This window comes from Cervus elaphus, chromosome 9 (assembly GCF_910594005.1).
Source record: "Cervus elaphus chromosome 9, mCerEla1.1, whole genome shotgun sequence".
Classification (NCBI taxonomy): Eukaryota; Metazoa; Chordata; class Mammalia; order Artiodactyla; family Cervidae; genus Cervus; species Cervus elaphus.
Genome location: NC_057823.1, coordinates 41,475,673 through 41,497,995, shown reverse-complemented (window position 1 = coordinate 41,497,995; position 22,323 = coordinate 41,475,673). Strand labels below are relative to the sequence as shown.

Genomic DNA, 22,323 nt, shown 5'->3' with positions numbered 1-22,323 from the left:
GCTAAAGTCCATAGGGTCGCAAAGAGTTGGACACAACTGATGCAACTTAGCACGTACACACGGCCTACAGCTTGAAAAATGGAAGTATCCAGACAGAATTCCAATTAAGGCCATTTCCTTACTCAGTTTGAACCTTTAGGTGGATCATTAAATTCCCTTAAACACATTATTGCAATGTGGGACATATAGGATAAACTTTTCTAAAAGTTATGTCAGGCAATGCCTGTAAGACACAACTCTCAGGTTAAATAGCATTGAAAGGTCTGCATATATTTTTATAATTAAGGAATATCTTATAGTGAGTGACTAAATGATGGCTCTTAACTTGTGATTTGGTATGAAATCCCTAGTTTTTTGAACAAATGTGTTAGGAAGCCATTGAATGTGATGCCAAGGTTAAATATCAGATGAACACAGTTCTCCCTCTTGTTGAAAAGGGAAGAATAATTTTCTGAAGCTAAAAAGGTTGTGTACCAACCACTAATTAGTCTTTAACAGATCTAAGAGACTTAGTCCTGATAGGTTCTTTAGTCTCATTCTTTGGAGAAAATACTAATTAAGGATTGAGATAAGGTGTTCATAGTTAGATCTGAAAAACAAAGACAAGCAGTAATAAAAACTGGATTCACTTGACCTCTAACCTGACCTCTTGGGATCAGAGAATCATTTGGAAAAAGTTGCCTTTTGGTTTTTTTCTAGAGGCCCAGAGGGAAAACAGGTACTTAGAAGTTGTAGTAACTGGAAGAAAATGTGCTTAATAAGCAGGCAAGGAGAGTTATTAATGTCTCCTTTGTTGCTTTCCCTTAGTGTTTGCATCCCTAAGCTGGAGAAGACATGATATTTGTTTCCTAAGTCTGGATCAGGATTCGGTGCTTTAATACTCTGCAGTCTTGTCTGGTGACAGAGCTTCGGTCTTCATCATCAACAATCCAAGAATTAATTCAACTTTCACAAGCAATCTGCCTCTCAGAAACCCCATCTAGGTAAGTCTGAGAACACAAGAAGTGCTCCATAAAAGATTCAGAGAAAAGGAAACTTGAGAACTTTTATCTAAAGTCAAATGAAAGCCTAATCAGCCTAGCCCAGAGATGAGATATTACTGTTTTTGTATTCATGATTAACTAATCATATATAATTGATTTATTTAATTTGTTAATAAGGATGTGTCTGTTTGACTCTACAATGCAAGCTGACAAGTGATGGGAACAGAGGTCCAATTCGATGACATTGTAAATAAGTGAGATAAAATAGTTCCAGTAAAATTAAAACATATATGAGTTCTACTGTTCAGAGAAGGAGGCAAGTGTAATATATGTAGAAGACTATGCAGCAAATTATGACTATTATTTTTTAGTTTCTAAGTTGGGAAACATGGGAAACATTTAAGCATGTTCTGTATTCACTTAAAAGATCCAGACCAAAAGAGGTAGATATTACTGCAACAGCAGTTTATGAGAATCTATTTCAGAGTATCTTCTCTCATGCTGTGTATTCATATGAAAAGACGTATTTAATAAGTCTGAGGAGGAATATTAAATACTTTTCCTTTGCAGTAATTTCATTACTAGCAAGTCTGCATTTTGGAGAAGGGATTGTTACTACATATTTACATTCTCTATTGCAAATGGAATGTTAAAGACATTTGCCCAGTTTATATACAAAGGTCTGAGTTTTTAAATACTGTTTTTTATTCCACATCTAAAGAAAAAAAACATTTTCCACTAACTTTGCTGTTTGACATCAATTCTTATATATATACACATGTGTATTGGGGTAATGTGTGAAAATATATATATTTTGTTTAATTAGCTCTATTAGTCAATCATGTCATATTCTCCCTTATTACATTTCATACAGGGAAACTTTTTCTATATCCTCTGTTGTAATAACAACCTCTATATATGTTACATTCTTATTTCACATCGGTTTTTCCATATTAGTAGCTTTTTGACTTTTGTGATTAGATGTTTTCATGATAGCAATCATCTTCTCCCCTCTTGTGGAAGACATTCTTTTGCATTCAGATAACTACTGCTTTTTTTTCATAAGCATATTGGAATTGCTTATCTTTTCACTGATAGGAAGTATAACTTTAGATACTGTTTCTTCTGCTTTTCAAAAATTGTACCTTTATATATATATTTCTTATTTGCAGGTCTTTGCCATTATAATCTTTAACTAGAGACCCATATGATGTGATTAAAATTTTATTTTATACATCTTATTCCATAAGTCAGTCTTAAGATTTTTATTAAATATCATTTAATACAATTGTGTGAAACCACTAGTCTTTTCCTGGTTGTATTTTCCTTGCAATTGTTTTTATTTTATGGATTTTTATTTCTTTAATATTTTTTCTGTATAAATGCACACACTTCAAAAACACAAAATGGAACAAAATATGAAGTCCCTGCTCATTTGGATCTTAAATCATAATGGAAAAGGCCTATTACAATAATCTAAATGAATGAATGTGATAGACTTTCCTCAGAGATAAATCATGTTTAAAAAGATAGATTTTCATGGCCTGTGTAGGAGGTGCATGATGTAGAGAGGCCTCTGCATGTTGGACAAGGAACAGAACCAGATCTAGAGTTTACACATCAGAAATAGCAAGAGATCAAAGCCAAAGTTCAGTAATAACACAGAAAATAATGTCACAAGGAAAAATGAAAGAAGGGTCAGCACATCTGCTATTGCACAATACTTTTAAAAATCTGTGGTCAAATAAGCATGGATAGATACAGGAATCACAGTTAGATCAGGAGAATGAGGCAGATCCCATGGTGAGGCAACTAAAGCAATAAAAGTTCAGACTGTTGTTTCTTGAGAGTGAGGTGATTTCAGTACCCACACGGCTACCTGTTCTTTCTGCAACCAGGCTCCTCCATCAGGCTTTTCATTCATGCGGCTTCCTCCTCATTAGCAGGACTTCCCTTTCAAGCTATTCTTGCCTTTACTGCAGGGGGTTCTAGACGTTTTTGACTATGTATCAAATCCATGCCTTTATATTGTGATCCAGAATGCGTGTGTGCTAAGTCACTTCAGTCATGTCTGACTCTTTGCGACCTATGGACCCTAGCCCACCAGGCTCCTCTATCCATGGGATTCTCCAGGCAAGAATACTGGGGTGGGTTGCCATGCCCTTCTCCAGGGAATCTTCCCAACCCAGGGATCAAACCAATGTCTCTTACATCTCCTGTATTGGAAGGCGGGTTCTTTACCACTGGGCTTCCCAAGTGAGCACCACCTGGAAAGCCCATGATCCAGGATGCACGTTCACAAAAACATTGAAGAATAAAACACAAGCACATACATGAACACTCACACACAACTGAACAATGCACCATGAAACAATTTTGCATGGAGTTTTACTATGTCTTCCCTGATAGCTCAGTTGGTAAAGAGTCTGCCTGCAATGCAGGAAACCAGGTTGAATCCCGCGGAAGGGAAGCTCCCCTGGAGAAGGAAATGGCAACCGACTCCAGTGTTCTTGCCTGGAGAATTCCTCGGACAGAGGAGCCTAGTGGGCTGCAGTTCATGGGGTTACAAAAAGTTGGACACAACTGAGTAACTAACACTTTCACTTACTATGTATAATGCTCCCTGAGTTTTTTACTCCATTCTATTGAATTCTTAGAAACCAGAGTCTGAAACCCTAATGGGTCTCAATGTTAGAATGTGGAAAACATTCCTCTGATGTATTCTGTACTCCTATGTTAGTACATTTGGCTCTCTGTATCTTTGGGTTCTACATCTGTGGATTCATCCAACTACAGATTAGAAATAGCCAAAAAACATCCAGAGAGTTCCAAAAAGTAAACATGAATTTGAGATACACCACTATGATAAACTTTGCTGTTCATTACATCCCAATGGACTATTTTATACAGCTGGAAGTTTGCACTTTTTAACTCCCTTACCCATTTTGCTCCTCAATCTTCTCTGGAGACCACCAATATTTTTTCTGTTTCTATCATTATGTTTTCTGTTTGTTTGGTCTGGGATTTTGTTGTTATTTTAAGATTCCACATGTAAATGATATTATGCAGTGTCTGTCTTTCTCTGTCTGACCTTTTCATTTAACATAAAACAGTCAAGGTCCATCCATGCTATCACAAAAAGCAATATTTCATTACTTTTTATGGCCAAATTAAAAAGGCATAGCTTCTTTATTCATTCATCCATTGATGAGAATTGTATTAAATCAGAAGGTTGTTTTGGGTAACAAACATTTTAATAATATTCATTATTTCAATTATAAGCAGGGTATGTCTTTCCATTTATTTGTGTCTTCTTCAATTTCTTTCATCAATGTCTTACACTTTTCGGAGTACAGGTATTATGCCTCCCCAGTTAAATTTATTCTTAGGTGGTTTTTTTTTTTTTGATGCAACTGTAAAAGGGATTATTTCTTAATTTCTATTTTGATAGTTTGTGATCAATGTATAGAAATGCAGCAGGTTTGCAACTGATTTTCTCTTCTGCATTTTGTTGAATTCATTTATGTTTAACAGTTTTTGGTGGCACCTAGAATTTTATAAACATAAAGTTATTTCATCTATAAATGATTACAATTTTATGTCTTCTTTCCAATTTAAAGGCATTTTATCTATTCCTTGCACTATTTCTTTGGTTGGAACTTCAAATACTATTTTGAATAAAAACAGCAAAAGAAAAGACAATATATAGGTTTGAAAAATTATAAAACTTAAATATAAGGGGTTAGTATAAAAATGCATAAAGAACTCATATAACCCAATAGATAAAAAATAATAACTTGGGCTTCCAGTTCAAGATGGTGGAGTAGAAGGACATGTGCTCATCTCCTCCTTCAAGAGCACCAAAATCACAACTAGCTGTTGAACAACCATCAACAGGAGGATGCTGGGACCTACCAAAAAAGATACCCCACATCCAAGGACAAAGAAGAAACCATAGTGAGATGGTAGGAGGGGCACAATCATGATAAAATCAAATTCCATACCCACCAGGTATACTGGAGAACAATAGTACCAAAGAAGTTCTCCCACTGTTGTGAAGATTCTGAACCACATGTCAGGCTTCCAGCCTCGGGATCCAACAAAGGGACTGGGACTTCCCAGGGAATCTGACCTTGAAGGCCAGTGGGATTTGATTACATGACTTTCACAGGACTGGGGGAAACAGAGACTCCAGTCTTGGAGGGCACAAATAAAACCTTGCATGCAGCAAGACTTAGAGGAAAGGAGCAGTGACTCCACAGGAGACTGAACCAAAACTATCTGCTGGGGTTGGAGGGTCTCCTGTGGAGGTGTGGTTCAGCAGGGGCTTACCGCAGGGATGCGGGCACGGGCAGCAGAAGTCTGGGAAGGCCCCGCTGGTGTAAACCATAGAGCCCATAGACCTGAGGACTGGGTAACCCCAGGTCAAAAAAGAACCAGGGAGGGTGTACAACCCACCCATCAGCAGATGATTGGATGTAAGTTTTACTGAACAAGGCCCTGCCCACCAGAGCAAGACCCAGTCTTTCCCACCACCAGTCCCTCCCATCAGGAAACTTACACAAGCTTCTTAACCTCCTCTATCAGAGGGCAGACAGAAGAAGCAAGAAGAAGCACAGTCCCACAGCAATTAAAACAAAAACCACATTGCAGAAAGTTATGTCCCAGATGAAGGGAAAAGATAAAACCCCAGAAAAACAACTAAATGAAGTGGAGATAGGCAACCTTCCAGTAAAAGAATTCAGAATAATGATAATGAAGATGATTCAAGATATCAGAAAAAGAATGGAGGCAAATATTGAGAAGATGCAAGAAATGTTTACCAAAGACCTAGAAGAACTAAAGAACAAACAAACAGAGATGAATAATACACTAGAAGGAATCAATAGCAGAATAACTGAGTCAGAAGAATGGATCAATGACATGGAGTACAGAATGGTGGAAATCACTGCCTCAGAACAGAATATAGAAAAAAGAATGAAAAGAAATAAAGACAGCCTAAGAGATTTTGGGGACAACATTAAATGCACCGACATTCACATTGTCAGTTTCTCAGAGGAGATGACAGAAAGAAAGGACCTGAGAAAATATTTGAAGAGATAGTAGCTGAAAACTTCCTGAACACGGGAAATGAAAGAGTCTACCAAGTCCAGGAAGCGCAGAGAGTCCCAGGAAGGATAAACCCAAGGAGGAACAACCTGAGACACATTGTAATCAAACTGGACAAAATTAAAGACAGATAAAATATTAAAAACACAAGGGAAAAATGACAAATAACATACAAGGGAACGTCCATCAGGCTATCAGAGCATTTCTCAACAGAAACTCTACAAGCCAGAAGGGAATGGCATGATATATTTAAAGTGATGAAAGGGAAGAAACTACAACCAAGAATACTCTACACAGCAAGACTCTCCTTCAGATTTCATGGAGAAATCAAAAGTTTGCAGAAGAGCAAAAGCTAAGAGAATTCTGTACCAGCAAACCAACTTTACAACAAATACTAAAAGAACTTCTCTGGGCAGGAAACAAGAGGAGGAAAAGACCTACCTACAGAAATAAACCAAAACAATTAAGAAAATGGTAATAGGATCATACATATTGATAATTACCTTAAATGGTAATTGGGTCAAATCAACCAAAAGATATAGACCGGCTGAGCAGATGAAAACGTGCATTTATGCACTTCCACTTACCTCATCACTCTGCTTGACTCCCCAAATTGTATGTAATTATTTTATATTGTTTTATGTTGTTAGGTTAATCATGTTCCTATTATGGCTTGCAACTGTAATTATCTTTTATTTTTTGTGAGGCTATTGATTGTGAAAACTGAGGAGCATCTTTCTTTATTATGATTGTGTAACTATTATTCATTTAATATCATTGTATCGTGATTGGTCAACAGAAAAATAACAGAATTCTTTATCACCAAAGCTACCATTTAATAGAAAAACCTGTAATCACTTTTTAAAATCCATATGTATATCAGAAATATCTTGGAAGTTTTTGAAAAATACAAATTCCCAGGGTATTGCTTTTTTTCTCCATATCTCCATATATATTGCTAATTAGCAGTCATGTTTAAAAATAGCTGGACTATATGAGGATCTTTTACTTTTATCTAGTTTGTTTCCCTTTTTCTATTTCATATTCAGTGCTCCCATTTAATTTATGTTTTCCAATTTCTCCATCTCTTTGTTTTTATATTTTTAGGTTCTTTCTCAAGACTATCAAGCATAATAGAAAAGGTTTTATATACATATATATATAATACATATAATATACATTTTTTAGAAAACATATGAATTTTTGCCTAACTAAAATATTTATGACATTTTTATTCCACTTGTTTGACTTAGTATGAATAGAATGCTAGATTTCTAATTTAAAAAAATATACAATAAACAACAAAGGTTTACTGTATAGCACAGGGAACTATAGTCCATACCTTGTAATACCCTATAATGGAAAACAATTTCAAAAATAATATATGTGTATATATATAACCAAGTCACACACACACACAAAAAAAACCCTCTACTTTTTGAAATTAAGTAACGTTTGTCTTTTTGCCAGTTTTTCTAAACATCCTGTGGGCATCTAATAACAATGTATGAGACACAAAATTTTAAAAATATTTGTATAGGATACAAGATAAATAGAAATAAAAATCTTTTGTATTTAAATTATTAATGACATCATTCAAGATGCTCCTGTTCTTATTTTTCTGTACTTGATAAAATATTCTCAGAGAAATGTGAATATGTCTCACTATGATTATATATTTTTTTCTTTTCCCTTGCATTTCTTCTAATTTTTGCTTTATTTATCTTTGTTTCTTTGTTGTTAGGTGTCTAATGGTTTATGATGTCTATTTTCTTTGTGAATTTTACCTTTTATCACTAAAAATATTCATCTTTGTTTCATTTTAAAATGAATAAATAAATTTAATTTTTAAATGTTATGAGGAATGGAGATACATTTTTGATGGAAAAATAGGACAAAAATTTGTCATGAAGTAAAACTGGTTATTTGAGAATGGGAAAAAGGAAAACCAGGACAAAATTATAGAGGAATTTGGAAAGGAAATCTTGGGGGAAAGTGTATGCTTTTTCAAATTGACTAAGATTAAAGTATACTTAGTTTTAAAATGTTGATAATCATAAGGTTTAATATCAAAAGTAAACTGATGCAATATTAGAATTTTATTTTCTCTGTTGGAAGAGCAAGTTTTGTTGGATTTTTTAATCTGTTCTTAATAAGAAACTGTAAACAAAAGTACTTTTTTTTGTTTTTTGCCTTTTAAGTGATGTCAAAAAACAAAAAATTCTGTGTTTTAGCAAAACAAAACTCAATTTTAAAATGGGCAAAGGACTTGATTAGACATTTTTCCAAGGAAGATATATGAAACTCCAAAAAGTACATGAAAAAATGTTCAACATCACTAGTTATTAGGGAAATTAAAACTCAGAGATAGCACCTCACATTGTTTTGAATGGTCATCTTCAAGAAAGTATAGTTTAAAAATGTGAGCTTGTGCGTGGGTTAAAGGGAACCCTTGTGCACCTTTAGTGAGACTGTAAATTCTAACAAGCACGATACTGTGGCAAACAGTGTGGAGGACCCTCAAAATATTAAAAGTAGAAATAATATATGATCCAGCAGCTCTAATCCTGGGAAAATATCTAAGGAAACAAAAACACTCTCCTAAAATAAATCTGCACCCTTATGTTCATGGCAACATTATTCACAATAGCCAAGACATGGAAAACAACCTGAGTGTCTATGGATGGATGAATAGATAAAGAGTTTGAGATGCATGTATACAGTGGAATACCACTTAGTCAGAAAAAACTAAGAAATTTGATGATTTATGTCAGCATGACTGGACCACAAAGTTATTATACTAAGTGAAAGAATTCAAACAGAGAAGACAAATACTGTATGATATTACTCATACATGGAAATGTAAAAAATTGAAAAAAACATAGAAAAAGAAAATAGACTTTTGGATATCAGAAGTAGAGGGTTGAGGCTGGGGAAAATGAAAAGGTTGTCAAAAGACACAAACTTCCAGATATGAGAAGTTATTGGCAGGTGGATTTTTTACCACTGAACTACAAGGGAAATCCCAGTTCCCAATACATGTAAACTAAATCTTCATGTTGTGCACCTTAAACTTATTCAGTGATGCATGTCAATTATTTTTCAATGAAACTAGAAAAAATGAACAGTTCTTACCATGAATTTTTTAAGTGGTGAGAGTAGACACCCTTGCTTTTCTTGTTCTTGATCATCATAAAAGAAAAGCTTTCTGTTTTTCTTCATTGAATATGGCATTAGCTGTGGGATTATGATATATGGCCTGTATTATGTTGAGGTTTGTTCTTTCTTTACCCAATTTGTTAAGAGTTTTTATAATAAAGGATGTTGAATTTTGTCAAATGCTCTTTCTGCATCAATTGATATGAACATAATGATTTTTAATCTTCACTTTATTAATATAGTTTATCACATTGATTGAGTCACAGATATTGAAACATGCTTGCATCCTTGGAATAAGTCCCATTTGATTATGATATATGGTCCTTTTTATGTGTTCTTGAATTAAGTTTGATAATATTATATTGAGTTTTTTTGCATCTATCTTCATCAGGGATATTGGTCTGTAATTTTCTTTTCTTGTGGATCACTTGTCTGGTTTTGGTATTAGGAAAAGTTGGCTTCATCAAGTAAGTTTAGAAGAGTTTTTTCCTCACCTATTTTTGAATACTTTGTGAAGATTCATATTAATTCTTTTTAATATGTGATAGAATTCACCAGTAAAGCCATCTTTTCCTGAGAAAATTTTTTGTTGGGAGATTATTTCTCACTGATTCAATCTCATTAGTAATTGACCTATTTCTCACTGATTCAATCTCCTTAGGAGTAACTGATCTCTTCAGATTTTTCCTTTCATAATGATTTAGTTTTGGTAAATTATATTTTTCTAAAAATTTATCTGCTTTTCTCTAGATTGTCCAGTTCGTTCACATATAATTGTTCATAAAGGTCTTTTATAATTCTTTGTATTTCTCTGGTATCAGTTATAATATCTCTTATTTCTGATTTTATTTATTTGAGTCCTAGGCATTCCCTCTGCCAAGCACACACAGACACACACACACATAAATTTTCATCTCCCTCCCTCCCTTACTTGAAGTCACTTTTCAAATATCATCTTGTTTTCAGGTCTTGCATAAATACCCATAAAAATTAACTGTACTATTCACTCACTCATGTTCACGTGCTTTCCCTTTCTTCATAACACCTATCCCATCTGAAATGGTACATACTTTTCTTATTTGCTTACCACTACCAGGTGGCTCAGGCGTCCCAGGTAGCTCAAATAGTAAAGAATCTGCCTGCAATGTAGGAGACCTAGGTTCAATTCCTGAGTAGGGAAAATCCCTTGAAGAAGGGCATGGCAACCCACTCCAGTATTCTTGCCTGGAGAATTCCAAGGACAGAGGAGCCTGGTGGGCTACAGTCCACGCGGTTGCAAACAGTCAGACAGAACTGAGCACACACACAACTTTATCATTTGTTTAAAAAATTTTTGTCCATTTTTCTCCATCATTGAAATGTAGGGATTTTTGCCTTTCAGCACACTAAGCTATTGCCTAGACAATAAGTTAAACATGGTCAGATCTCAGTTTACATCCCTGAAATGCACGAATAATTTCTCATTAAAACTACAGAATACATGACCTCTTAGGGGTGAAATGGAGGAACGCAAAGTCAATGTCCAAGGTGGCAGAGAAAATGCAATAAAAAAAGCAGATCCATATGCAAAATATTAAAACAATTTTCTTGACTACAAAACAACTGTAACATTTTAATTGTGTATGGAATACTGTCAGTCAGTCAGTTCAGTTGCTCAGTTGTGTCTGACACTTAGTGACCCCATAGGCTGCAGCACGCCAGGCCTCCCTGTCCATTACCAACTCCTGGAGCTTACTCAAACTCATGTCCATTGAGTTGGTAATACCATCCAACCGTCTCATCCTCTGTTGGCCCCTTCTTCTCCGGCCTTCAATCTTTCCCAACATCAGAGTCTTTTCTAATGAGTCAGCTCTTCACATGATGTGGCCAAAGTATCAGAGTTTCAGCTTCAGCATCAGTCCTTCCAATGAATATTCAGGACTGATTTCCTTTAGGATGGACTGGTAGGATCTCCTTGCAGTCCAAGGGACTCTCAAGAGTCTTCCCCAACACCACAGTTCAAAAGCATCAATTCTTTGGTGCTCAGCTTTCTTTATAGTCCAATTCTCAAATCCATACATGACTATTGAAAGAATCATAGCTTTGACTAGATGGACCTTTGTTGGCAAAGTAATGTCTCTGCTTTTTAACATGATGTCTAGGTTGGTCATAACTTTTCTTTCAGGGAGCAAGTGTCTTTTAATTTCATGGTTGCAGTCACCATCTGCAGTGATTTTGGAGCCCCCCGCCAAAAAAGTTTGTCACTGTTTCCATTGTTTCCCCACCTATTTGCCATGAAGTGATGGGACCGGATGCTATGATCTTAGTTTTGAATATTGGGTTTTAGACCAACTTTTCCCACTCTCCTCTTTCACTTTCATCAAGAGGCTTTAGTTCCTCTTCACTTTCTGCCATGAGGGTGGTGTCATCTGCATATCTGAGGTTATTGATATTTCTCCCAGCAATCTTGATTCTAGCTTGTGCCTCTTCCAGCCTGACATTTCACATGATGTACTCTGCATATAAGCGTCTTTTAATTTCATGGCTGCAATCACCATCTGCAGTGATTTTGGAGCCCAGAAAAATAAAGTCTGACACTGTTTCCACTGTTTCCCCATCGATTTGCCATGAAGTGATGGGACCAGATACCATGATCTTAGTTTTCTGAATGTTGAACTTTAAACCAACTTTTTCACTCACCTCTTTCACTTTCATCAAGAGGCTCTTTAGTTCTTCTTCCCTTTCTGCCATAAGGGTGGTTTCATCTGCCTATCTGAGGTTATTGATATTTCTCCTGGCAATCTTGATTCCAGCTTGTGCTTCCTCCAGCCCAGCGTTTCTCATGATGTACTCTGCATAGAAGTTAAATAAGCAGGGTGACAATATACAGCCTTGACATACTCCTTTCCCAATTTGGAACCAGTCTGTTGTTCCATGTCCAGTTCTAACTGTTGCTTCTTGGCCTGCATACAGATTTCTCAGGAGGCAGGTCAGGTGGTCTGGTATTCCCATCTCTTTCAGAATTTTCCACAGTTTTCTGTGATCCACAGTCAAAGGCTTTGGAGTAGTCAATAAAGCAGAAATAGATGTTTTTCTGTAATTCTCTTACTTTTTCTATGATCTAACAGATGTTGGCAACTTGATCTCTGGTTCCTCTGCCCTTTCTAAATCCAGCTTGAATATCTGGAAGTTCATGGTTCACGTACTGTTGAAGCCTGGCTTGGAGAATTTTGAGCATTACTTTACTAGCATGTGAGATGAGAGCAATTTTGTGGTAGTTTGGACATTCTTTGGGATTGACTTTCTTTGGGATTGGAATGAAAACTGACCTCTTCCAGTCCTGTGGCCACTGCTGAGTTTTCCAAGTTTGCTGGCATATTGACTGCAGCACTTTCACAGCATTATCTTTTAGGATTTGAAATATCTCAACTAGAATTCCATCACATCCACTAGCTTTATTCGTAGTGATGCTTCCTAAAGCCCACTTGACTTTGCATTCCAGAATGTCTGGCACACCATCATGGTTATCTGGTTCATGAAGATCTTTTTTTGTATAGATACAAGTAATTTATGTAATACAAGTTTGTGTGAATATTAGTAATATTGTTTCCTTCTTTCCTAGAAGTTGCTTCAACCACATGGAACCACGTAATGATACACAAATTTCAGAATTTCTCCTTCTGGGATTTTCAGAGGAACCAGAACTGCAGCCCCTCATATTTGGGCTTTTCCTCTCCATGTACCTGATCACTGTGTTTGGAAACCTGCTCATCATCCTGCTTGTCAGCTCAGACTCCCACCTCCACACCCCCATGTACTTCTTCCTCTCCAATCTGTCTTTTGTAGACATCTGCTTCACCTCCACCACCATCCCAAAGATGCTGTGGAACATCAAAACTCAGAGCAAAGTTATAACCTATGAAGGTTGCATCACACAAATTTATTTTTTCATACTCTCTGCAGTATTGGACATCTTTCTCTTGACTGTAATGGCCTATGACCGGTTTGTGGCCATCTGCCACCCCCTGTATTACACAGTCATTATGAACCCCCGGCTCTGTGTACTGCTGGTTGTGATGTCCTGGATAGTGTGTATATTGAATTCCTTGTTACAAAGTTTAATGTTGTTGAGGCTTTCCTTTTGCACAGATGTGAAAGTCCCCAACTTTTTTTGTGACCTCAGTCAAATGATCCAACTTGCCTGTTCTGACACATTTCTTAATAACATGGTGATGTATTTTGCAAGTGTCCTGTGGGGTGGTGGTCCCCTGGCTGGTATCATTTACTCTTACTCTAAGATAGTTTCCTCTATACATAAAATCTCATCATCTCAAGGGAAGTATAAAGCATTTACTACATGTGCATCTCACCTCTTAATTGTCTCCTTATTTTTTTGTACAAGCCTAGGAGTGTACCTTAGCTCTGCTGCTACCCACGGCTCACAGTCAAGTACAACAGCCTCCGTGATGTACACTGCAGTCACACCCATGCTGAACCCCTTCATCTATAGTCTGAGGAACAAAGACATAAAGGGGGCTATGAAGAGATTCTTTGTGATGGAAAGTCTTAAAAGGCCAATTATTCTGGGTCTGGAGAGGTGCCCATGGCTTAAGGGATCAAAGCTTCAGTCAGTAGTTGTGATTCTTTAACCAGATTGTGAAAGTAGATCTTCCTCTTATTAATTTTCTGGAATTTTCATTTTTTCAGCTATTCTATGTAATTTAGTTAGTCATTTTATTAAGCTACCTTCTCTCTCAGATATTCAACAGCTTTCCCCTCTTTTTTTCTAAAATATTCCCAAACTTTGATATTAAAAATTGGACGTTCCCATATTCCCATTTACTCATGCAACTACTTGGATTTACTAAGAACAATGTCTTATCAAATGACTAATATCACCCCATGTAATGTGTCTTTAGTTTTACTAAAAAAGGAATCATCAGATATCACTCCAAAGGAAAAACATGACAAACATGGAAGCTAAGCCATCTTTGTAAGATTATAGGAGAGAAAAATCTGAGATCATAGCTTTTCACTTCTGTGTCCAACATTCCTTGTATATCAGATCCTTAACTGGTATTCCTGATATTGTAGACTTTAAAATACAAGTGTGTTTTACAACAGGTCATTGGGTTTATTTTCCTAATTAGGATTTTGTCTTCTTATCAGCCTCTATGTCCACATTACCTACCATAGTCACTGGCAAAGCTGATTATTGCGTACACGTCTGCCAGTGTAGTCTACACAGAAACACAAATTGCAACACAAATTGATTTAAACACAAATTTACTTAATATCACCTTAGAGTCAGAAATGATCTTGAATATAACAAAGTAACTTTTAAAATATACTTTGTATTATTATTTATGACATTTGTTTTCAAGCTGTGCATCTACTCATTGCAGTCTGGAATACTAGTGTCAATGTATAAAGAGGGACCTACTCACTGAAATGAAGGATTGATTAATCTGCTTTATGTTTTATTATTGAATTATCTTACTCTTCCTACTTGAAAACTCAAGGTGAGCCTATAACTATGACTTTTCCCATTGGTCTTAATGAAACATCTCATCAATTCTAAATGTTGTCATAAACAAAAAGAGCAGTGAATGGACATCATCCACTATATATCTCTCATATACAAATGAATTTCTTCAATTTGCAAGATCAAAACTGATTCATAAGAACATGACTTCCTGCTTAGACCTAAGATTCAGGTTTGGCAATTTTTGTACACAAACACATATGTCCTTGCAAACTTTCCTGAATATTAGGAAAGGAACATCAATGAAGTCACTTTTTAATATATTTGTGTGGGAAAAAACAACTTGGATAAGAGAGTAATCAGAAATGCTTTCTTCAAATCTCAGAACATGTGTGAAAAAAAAATGGTGAAAAATAAGAAGCAGTAGATTATTAGCTTTGCCCTCAGTATCATTCACTTTGATTATTACATTTGCCAGCAGGCTTCATAACCAGTTACCCTACAATAAAATGGTAAAATATAATGCATTTATTATCAAATGAGATGGTATGTTTTGGAGTTGTTTCAAGTTCTACTAGGTTTCTCATGAGTCTGTAATTAGCTGTCAGTCTCTCTATATGTTTCTAAGGTTCATCTATGATCCAGTAGTTGGCTGTAGTGCTTTTGTATTTTAAACTAAATTGTGAACAGTTCATTCATTCCTCAGTTCAGTTCAGTCATTCAGTCATGTCTGACTCTTTCAACCCCATGGACTGCAGAACACTAGGCTTCCCTGTCCATTACAAACTCCCAGAAGTAAAAGTGAAGTGAAAGTGAAAGTCGTTCAGTCGTGTCTGACTCTTTGCAACCCCATGGACTATGCAGTTCATGGAATTCTCCAGACCAGAATATTGGAGTGGGTAGCCTTTCCCTTCTCCAGGGGTTCTTCCCAACCCAGGCATCAAACCCTGGTCTCCCTCATTGCAGGCGGATTCTTTACCAGCTGAGCCACCAGGGAAGCCCAAGAATACTCGTGTGGGTAGCCTATCCCTTCTCCAGGGGATCTTCCCAACCCAGGAATCTAACCCAAGTCTCCTGCATTGCAAGCAGATTCTTTACCAACTGAGCTATCAGGGAAGCCCACAAACTCCTGGAGCTTGCTCAAACTCATGTCCATTCAGTCAGTGATACCATTCAACCATCTCATCCTCTGTCATCCCCTTCTCCTGTCTTCAATCTTTCCCAGCATCAGGGTCTTTTCTATATCTAGGTTAATATAGTTTACAGAAGAAAATGAGTTTATCAAATGTAAATTGCCTTAATTTATTCCACTGCTCCTAGTCATTATAATGCTTTCCTTTCTTCCCAGTTAGAAGACATATCTCTCACATTTATTCAGGGTGACTCAGCTACCTGTACTCTAGGTCTGACCCTGAGTCATGCATCATTAGAGATTTTCTTTTTTTAACTATTTTATTGGGACTATAACAGGTAATAAATTGAATATATTAAAAATGCACAAGCAATAGAGGAAGTAGAGGGATTAATAAGATGGCAGTATAGAAATTTCCATGTCTGTCCCCTCTAAGAAACATCAAATAAAAAGAACTATCCATCCACCAAAATACCTTCACAGGAGCAAGGGATTCCAAGTGAGACATTACAGCACTTTGATGAAGCAAGATAATTTTTAAAAGATGCATTGAATAAGGTAGGAAGGAAGGACAATGTCACGTTACTGCTGTCACACATACCTCAAGTCTAGGCATCTCAGTATGGAGAGAGAAACCTCCAAGTGGGAAAAGAAGAGTGAAGTGAGCACCTGAATTCACCTCAGACTCATTTCAGGCACATCCTAGTGCCAGGCTACCTCCCCAAAGTCTAGATCTCAGACAAATCACTGCACTCACAAGTTCCCGGCTCACCCCAACACCCAGCTGGAGCACATGGTCTCAGTATCCACACAGGCTCCTGCAGACACAGTCCATGCAGGCTCCTAAAGACACAGGCTTGTGGCCCAACCAAGTAGCCTTGCCCCTGAGATCTAACTTTCAGTCTTGGCATGGCACCAACACAGCATATAGCTCCCTAGCCTTAGGCAAACTCCCTTGAACTAAAGAGCTTGCCTTCACCAGGACAAGGCCAGCCTCTACCTTCTAAGATGTCAAACCCTTCACATGAGTCCCTGGCACCTGGATGACACAACCTGTACCAAGAATCCATGCCCAGTCACACAGAACTATATGGTATGTTCATCACCACAGACTCAGGTGCCAAGACCACCTCAGTGATTCCAAGATCCAGACCTTGCTCCTTGTGGTTCAGACACTGTACCAGACCCCAGGGAACCAAGAACCAGGCCAACCACTTATTCAAGCTCCAAGCCTGCCCTCTCAAGGACTCCAGAAGCACCTTCACCTTTGGACACCACCAGAGAGCCCACACAGTATCTTTGGTAGGTTTGCTGTAGAAGTGCTTTGTATGCAGACTAAATTGTGAAGAAATGAAATATCTGAACCAACAAATAAAGAGTAAGGAAAATGAATCAGTGACCTAAACTTCTCAACAACAACAAAATTAAGGACCCAATGACTTCACTGGTGAATTCTACGAAAAATTTAAAGAACAATTAACACCAATTCTCAAGTTCTACTAAATGATTTAAGTGGAGGAAACACTCCCAAATTTATTTTACAAGGCCAGAATTACCCTTATACCAAAGCCAGATAAAGATACTACAGGGAGAAAAAATGACAAGCTAATATCCCTAATTAATAAAGATACATACATTATAAAAAAAAAGATACACACACTGAAACAACTAAGAGGCAAAATAAAAGCTAAAAGATAAAACAAACATGATAAGCTTAATAGATGCAGGAAAAAAACTGGCAAATTTAGCTTTCTGTCATGAAACAAACTCTCAATAAATTTTATATAGACGATTTATACCTCAAAATAACAAAGACCATATATGACAAGTCATAGTTAACATCACACTCAACAGCAAAAGGTTAAAAATTCTCTCTCTAAGATGAAGAATAAAACAAGGTTACTACTCCCACCACTCCACTTCAGCATAGCACTACAAGTCCTAGCTAGGCCAACCAGACAAGAAAAAGAATTAAAAGCTATCTGAAACCAAAAGGAAGGAATAAAGTTGTCTCTGATTGAAGATGATATCATCTTATATATAAATACCTAAATACTCCACCAAAAAGAACTGTTAGAAATAGTAAACAAACTAAGTTTTGTACACAAAGTTAACCTACAAAATCAGCTGCATTATGCACAGCAAAAGAAACAATCAACTAAATGAGGAGTCAACTGACAATAGAAGAAAATGTTTTTAAACCTTATATCTGATAATGAATTAATATTCAAAATATATCAGGAAATACCGCAACTCAGTGGAAAAATGCAATCCAGTTAGAAAAGATCTGAATAGACATTTTCCAAAAAATGACATACATGTGACAATAGGAACATGAAAAGATCTCAACTTTGCCAACTGTTAGGTAAATACAAATCAAAATCACTATGAGATATCACTTTACATCTTTTAGAATGGCTCTTATAAAAAAAGAGGAGATAAATATTGTTGGTGATGAGGTAGAGAAAAGTGAAGCCTTGTGCACTACTGATGGGAAGCAAAAGTGGTACAGTCACTATGAGAGTGAGTATGGTGTTCCACAAAACGTGAAAAAATAATACTACTATATGATCCTGCATAACGCTTTTGGGTATATATCCAAAGAAGATGTGATGAATACTGGGAGTTAGACCTATAAATGGATGGAGAGTTCATAGAAAAGGAGTAACAAAAACTGAATTGACTTTACATCTGAACTGGTCTCTTGGGAACAGAAAATCAATAAGGAAAATTTCCTTGCCATCCATACCACTGTCACTCAAGGAAGGCATGTACTTGTAAGTTGGAGTAACAAGAGGGAAATTGCCAAATAGACAGATATAAAGAGATAAATTCTCTGCTGAGATTGGACTGGATGAGACACTGTTGTTTCTTTTGGGGTTCTAAGCCTGACTTAAGGACCAGTTGAGTCAAAACTCCTTCCTTCTTTCCAGGGAAAGATTTCAACCTCCATTATCAACTATTCAGGGAGGAATTTGTGTTTTCTCCCAGAGGTTGTATTCTTAGAGGTCACAACCAGGTGGGTCTGAAAACCCATGAACACTGTAGGAGTAGGTCTGAATGAAATCCAAGAATGTTTCCTTGAGGTTACTTGAGAGTTATTCCTGATTAAACTGGAGCCTGAGAATTACTGTGGTTGTTTGCTTGCTTGCCTCACATATTAACTGATGTATTTATCTCTGATGTCCAAAGAGAACTGAATATTTTACTCAGCATTGCAGAGTCTGTGTTGAAAATTAAATGGACGCTAGATTAGAAGAGGTAATGGGAGGGGTGAAGTGATTCCAGTAAAAGTAGAACATAAATTCAAGGACCTTTGCAATTAACTGGAATAAAGAAATATCCTTATTAGCTAAGGAGAGATACACAGTGAAGTGATAAGATTTTTCAGTTTTAAGGTGGTATATATTTGACTGGTGCATACTTACATATTAATAAGGAAACCCAGACCAAGGAATGCTTGAAAATATACTCTTGCGACAGCATTTCTTGAGACACACCTCTCAAGACATACATCTCAGTGTGGGTGTTCACATCAAAGGAAATTATGTAGTATATGAAAAGATTCAAGGTAACAATGTCTACTTTCCAGTTATTTTGTTATCTGTGAAGCCAAATATAGTTATGGGTTTGTCAGATACATACTTTCTCCATTGTAAATTGTAAATAGGAGTACTTTCCTTTTATATAGTAAGATCATAGTGTTTTTATTCCCAAATTTTCCATTTATTAAAAAGATAAGAGCTTTTTGCTGTGTTGTTTAAGCCAACTGGCTGTTTTGCATTTGGTTAATTTATGTATGCAAGGGTTTCTTGTTGATGAAAGGAATACTAATTTTCTAGAGATATTGGGAGATATTCCTGTCACAAGTCAGTATTTTGGAAGTCCATGGGACCTAGTAAATACAGGTAATCAGTGTCAGGTTTGGAAGAAACATTAACTCAAGGTTTGGATAAGATGCAAGGAAGTGAGACCTGTGGAAGTCAAGAGAAGGCATGGAGAAGGAAGAATAAAGACTGGATTCACCTGACTTCTAATCTGCTCTTCTGGGAACAGAGAATCAACAGGAATCATTTTCTTTGTGTTCAGACCAGTGTTCCCACAGGGATTTGTGTGCTCAGAAGTGGGAATAACAATGGCAACAGTGCCTAATGAGCAGCCTAGGGAGCTATAACTACCTCCACTACAGCCCCAGTGTGTGAATCCCTGCTCCCGGTACTGGAAAGACAGATGCTGCATTTGGAGTCCTTATTGTGGCTCACACACCAATATTTTATTCCTTCCTACTGGCTTATTTGGGAACAGAACTTCAGTCTCCATCATCAAACACCCAGAGAGAATTTCAGACGTCCATACAGAGATTCTTCTGTTAGAGACAGTATCCAGGTATATCTGAGAACTCAGTAGATGTGTGAAGAAAGGTGCAGAAAGAAACGAACCTGAAAACTTTAACCTAAGGTCACCTGAGAGCCCAACAACCCTAGCCCTGAGATGAGAGACTGTGTCTTTTGCTAGGTAGGCTAATTAATCTACAATTAATGTATTTAATATGCCAAAAAGAGAAGTGTCTTTTGAACTCAGAAATACAAGGATCACTATTATACTTTAAATACAAGTATCACTGGGTTTTCCTGGTGGCTCAGATGGTAAATAATCTGCCTGCAATGCAGGAGACCTGGGTTTGATCCCTGGGTTGGGAAGATCCCCTGGAGGAGGGCATGGCAACCCACTCCAGTATTCTTGCCTGGAGAATCCCCTTGGACAGAGGAGCCTGGTGGGCTGCACTCCATAGGGTCACAAAGAGTCAAACACGACTGAGCGACTAAGCACAGTACCCCACAGCACAAGGGTCACTGTTATAACTAATTGTGGGGAATGAAGTTTAGTTAATGAGAATGAAGAAGGAATGGAAGCATAAACTGGTTCCAGTAAAATTAAAACATATCTGAGGAAGTTTGCAGTTAAGGGGAGTGGCAAACTAGAGTTTTAAGTTTGGAGACTTGTGCAGTGAACCGCATTTTTAAAATGTTTAAGATAGGATGAATTTGAGTCATATTTGTGTGTTTATTGGAAAGACTCAGACTAAGGGAGATGGATATTAGTTTGCAACATCAGTTCCAAAGACAAAGAATTCATGGTTGTCTCACATATTTGTTATTCATATGGGAAAAAAATTGTGCTTAATATGAAAAAGTGTTATGCTAACAAGCTTTACAATTATTTCACTGTTTAGAGGTGGGGAAGCAATGGTGACATTTGAAGGGTAGAAGAAAAAAATCAGGCACATCTCAGCAACAGTGATAACCTTTCATTTAATACCAGAAAGGAACTTTTCTGAGATTTTTACATACATTGAATAAATCTGTCAAGTGCCTCCAGACAATGGGTACTACTTTGCTTACTATTTAAAGGAAATTAGTCTACAGCAATACCATCCAAAATGCACCTGATCTCTTCTGATCTCAGAAGCTAAGCGGGGTCAGGACTGGTTAGTACTTGGATGATGGGAGACCACTTGGGAATACTGATTTCTATAGGCTTAAAAATGAATAAATAAAAGAGAATATTAGCACTTACAATGGTTCAGTTGGCTCCCTATGGACAAGCAACTAGTATGTGGTAGATTCAAAATTCAAAACTCAGTTTTCTGATGCCCAAAATTTTACCCATAATACCATTTAAAATCTTTCACGTTTTCATCTTTAAAAAATGTTCACTGGTTGTTATGTTTTATATATTTTCTGTTGTGAATTGAGAGTTTATTTTCTAATAGCGTTTATCTAATGGAAAGTTTAATCAGTAAAATGTCATAACATTCTAAAATATTGTTTCTCTAGATAATAAATTGTGAGTTTTTTCCCCCTTCTTTTATTAGGTATTCTGGACATTAAGGGGATATGGTTTGGTAATGGTTCCAAACTGAGTTTGGAATGCTGCCAGAACCAGAAAAGAGTCTATCTCATCATAATCTCGCAAAATTACCTTAGTATTCTAGATTATTTTATCCCTGATGTATAGATCTCTCCTCTTACTCTCCATTTAAATTTTTTTTTATGTTTCCTTAAATACTAGACATAAAATGGGCATATAAATACGGATCTTCATGTTTATACGTCCTTGAGAGAATTATCATTTGGTCAGTTCAGTTCAGTTCAGTCGCTCAGTTATATCTGACTCTTTGTGACTCCATGGACTGCAGCACGCCAGGCTTCCCTGTCCATCACCAACTCCCAAAGCTTGCTCAAACTCATGTCCATCAAGTCAATGATGCCATCCAACCATCTCATCCTCTGTTGTCCCCTTCTCCTCCTGCCTTCAATCTTCAATCAGTTGGTATTACTTGCTGTTTCCATGTAATTTTTAATTGAAATGATATTGATTTATCACATTATGAAGTATTCATATACAATATTTTATTTTGAGTTCTACAGCGTATTTACCACCAAAATGTTAGTTTCCAACCATAACCACATAGT

The 22,323-nt window shown here is 36.7% G+C and overlaps 1 protein-coding gene across 3 annotated transcripts in view; it reads left to right on the top strand.

Annotated features, from left to right (window-relative positions):
- The first annotated feature begins 811 nt into the window (after positions 1-811).
- The window catches only part of LOC122699965 (olfactory receptor 7A17-like), a 33,921-nt gene continuing 12,409 nt past the window's right edge, over positions 812-22,323 (top strand). The window contains exons 1-2 of one of the 3 annotated variants that reach the window (XM_043912464.1): positions 812-983; positions 12,856-15,331. In XM_043912464.1, the coding sequence (XP_043768399.1) occupies positions 12,869-13,879 (1,011 nt within the window). In that variant the 5' untranslated portion in view covers positions 812-983; positions 12,856-12,868 and the 3' untranslated portion in view covers positions 13,880-15,331. Of the gene's footprint in view, positions 984-12,852; positions 15,332-22,323 lie in introns of those variants that run through there. The other 2 variants (XM_043912463.1, XM_043912465.1) reach the window with 2 other exon arrangements.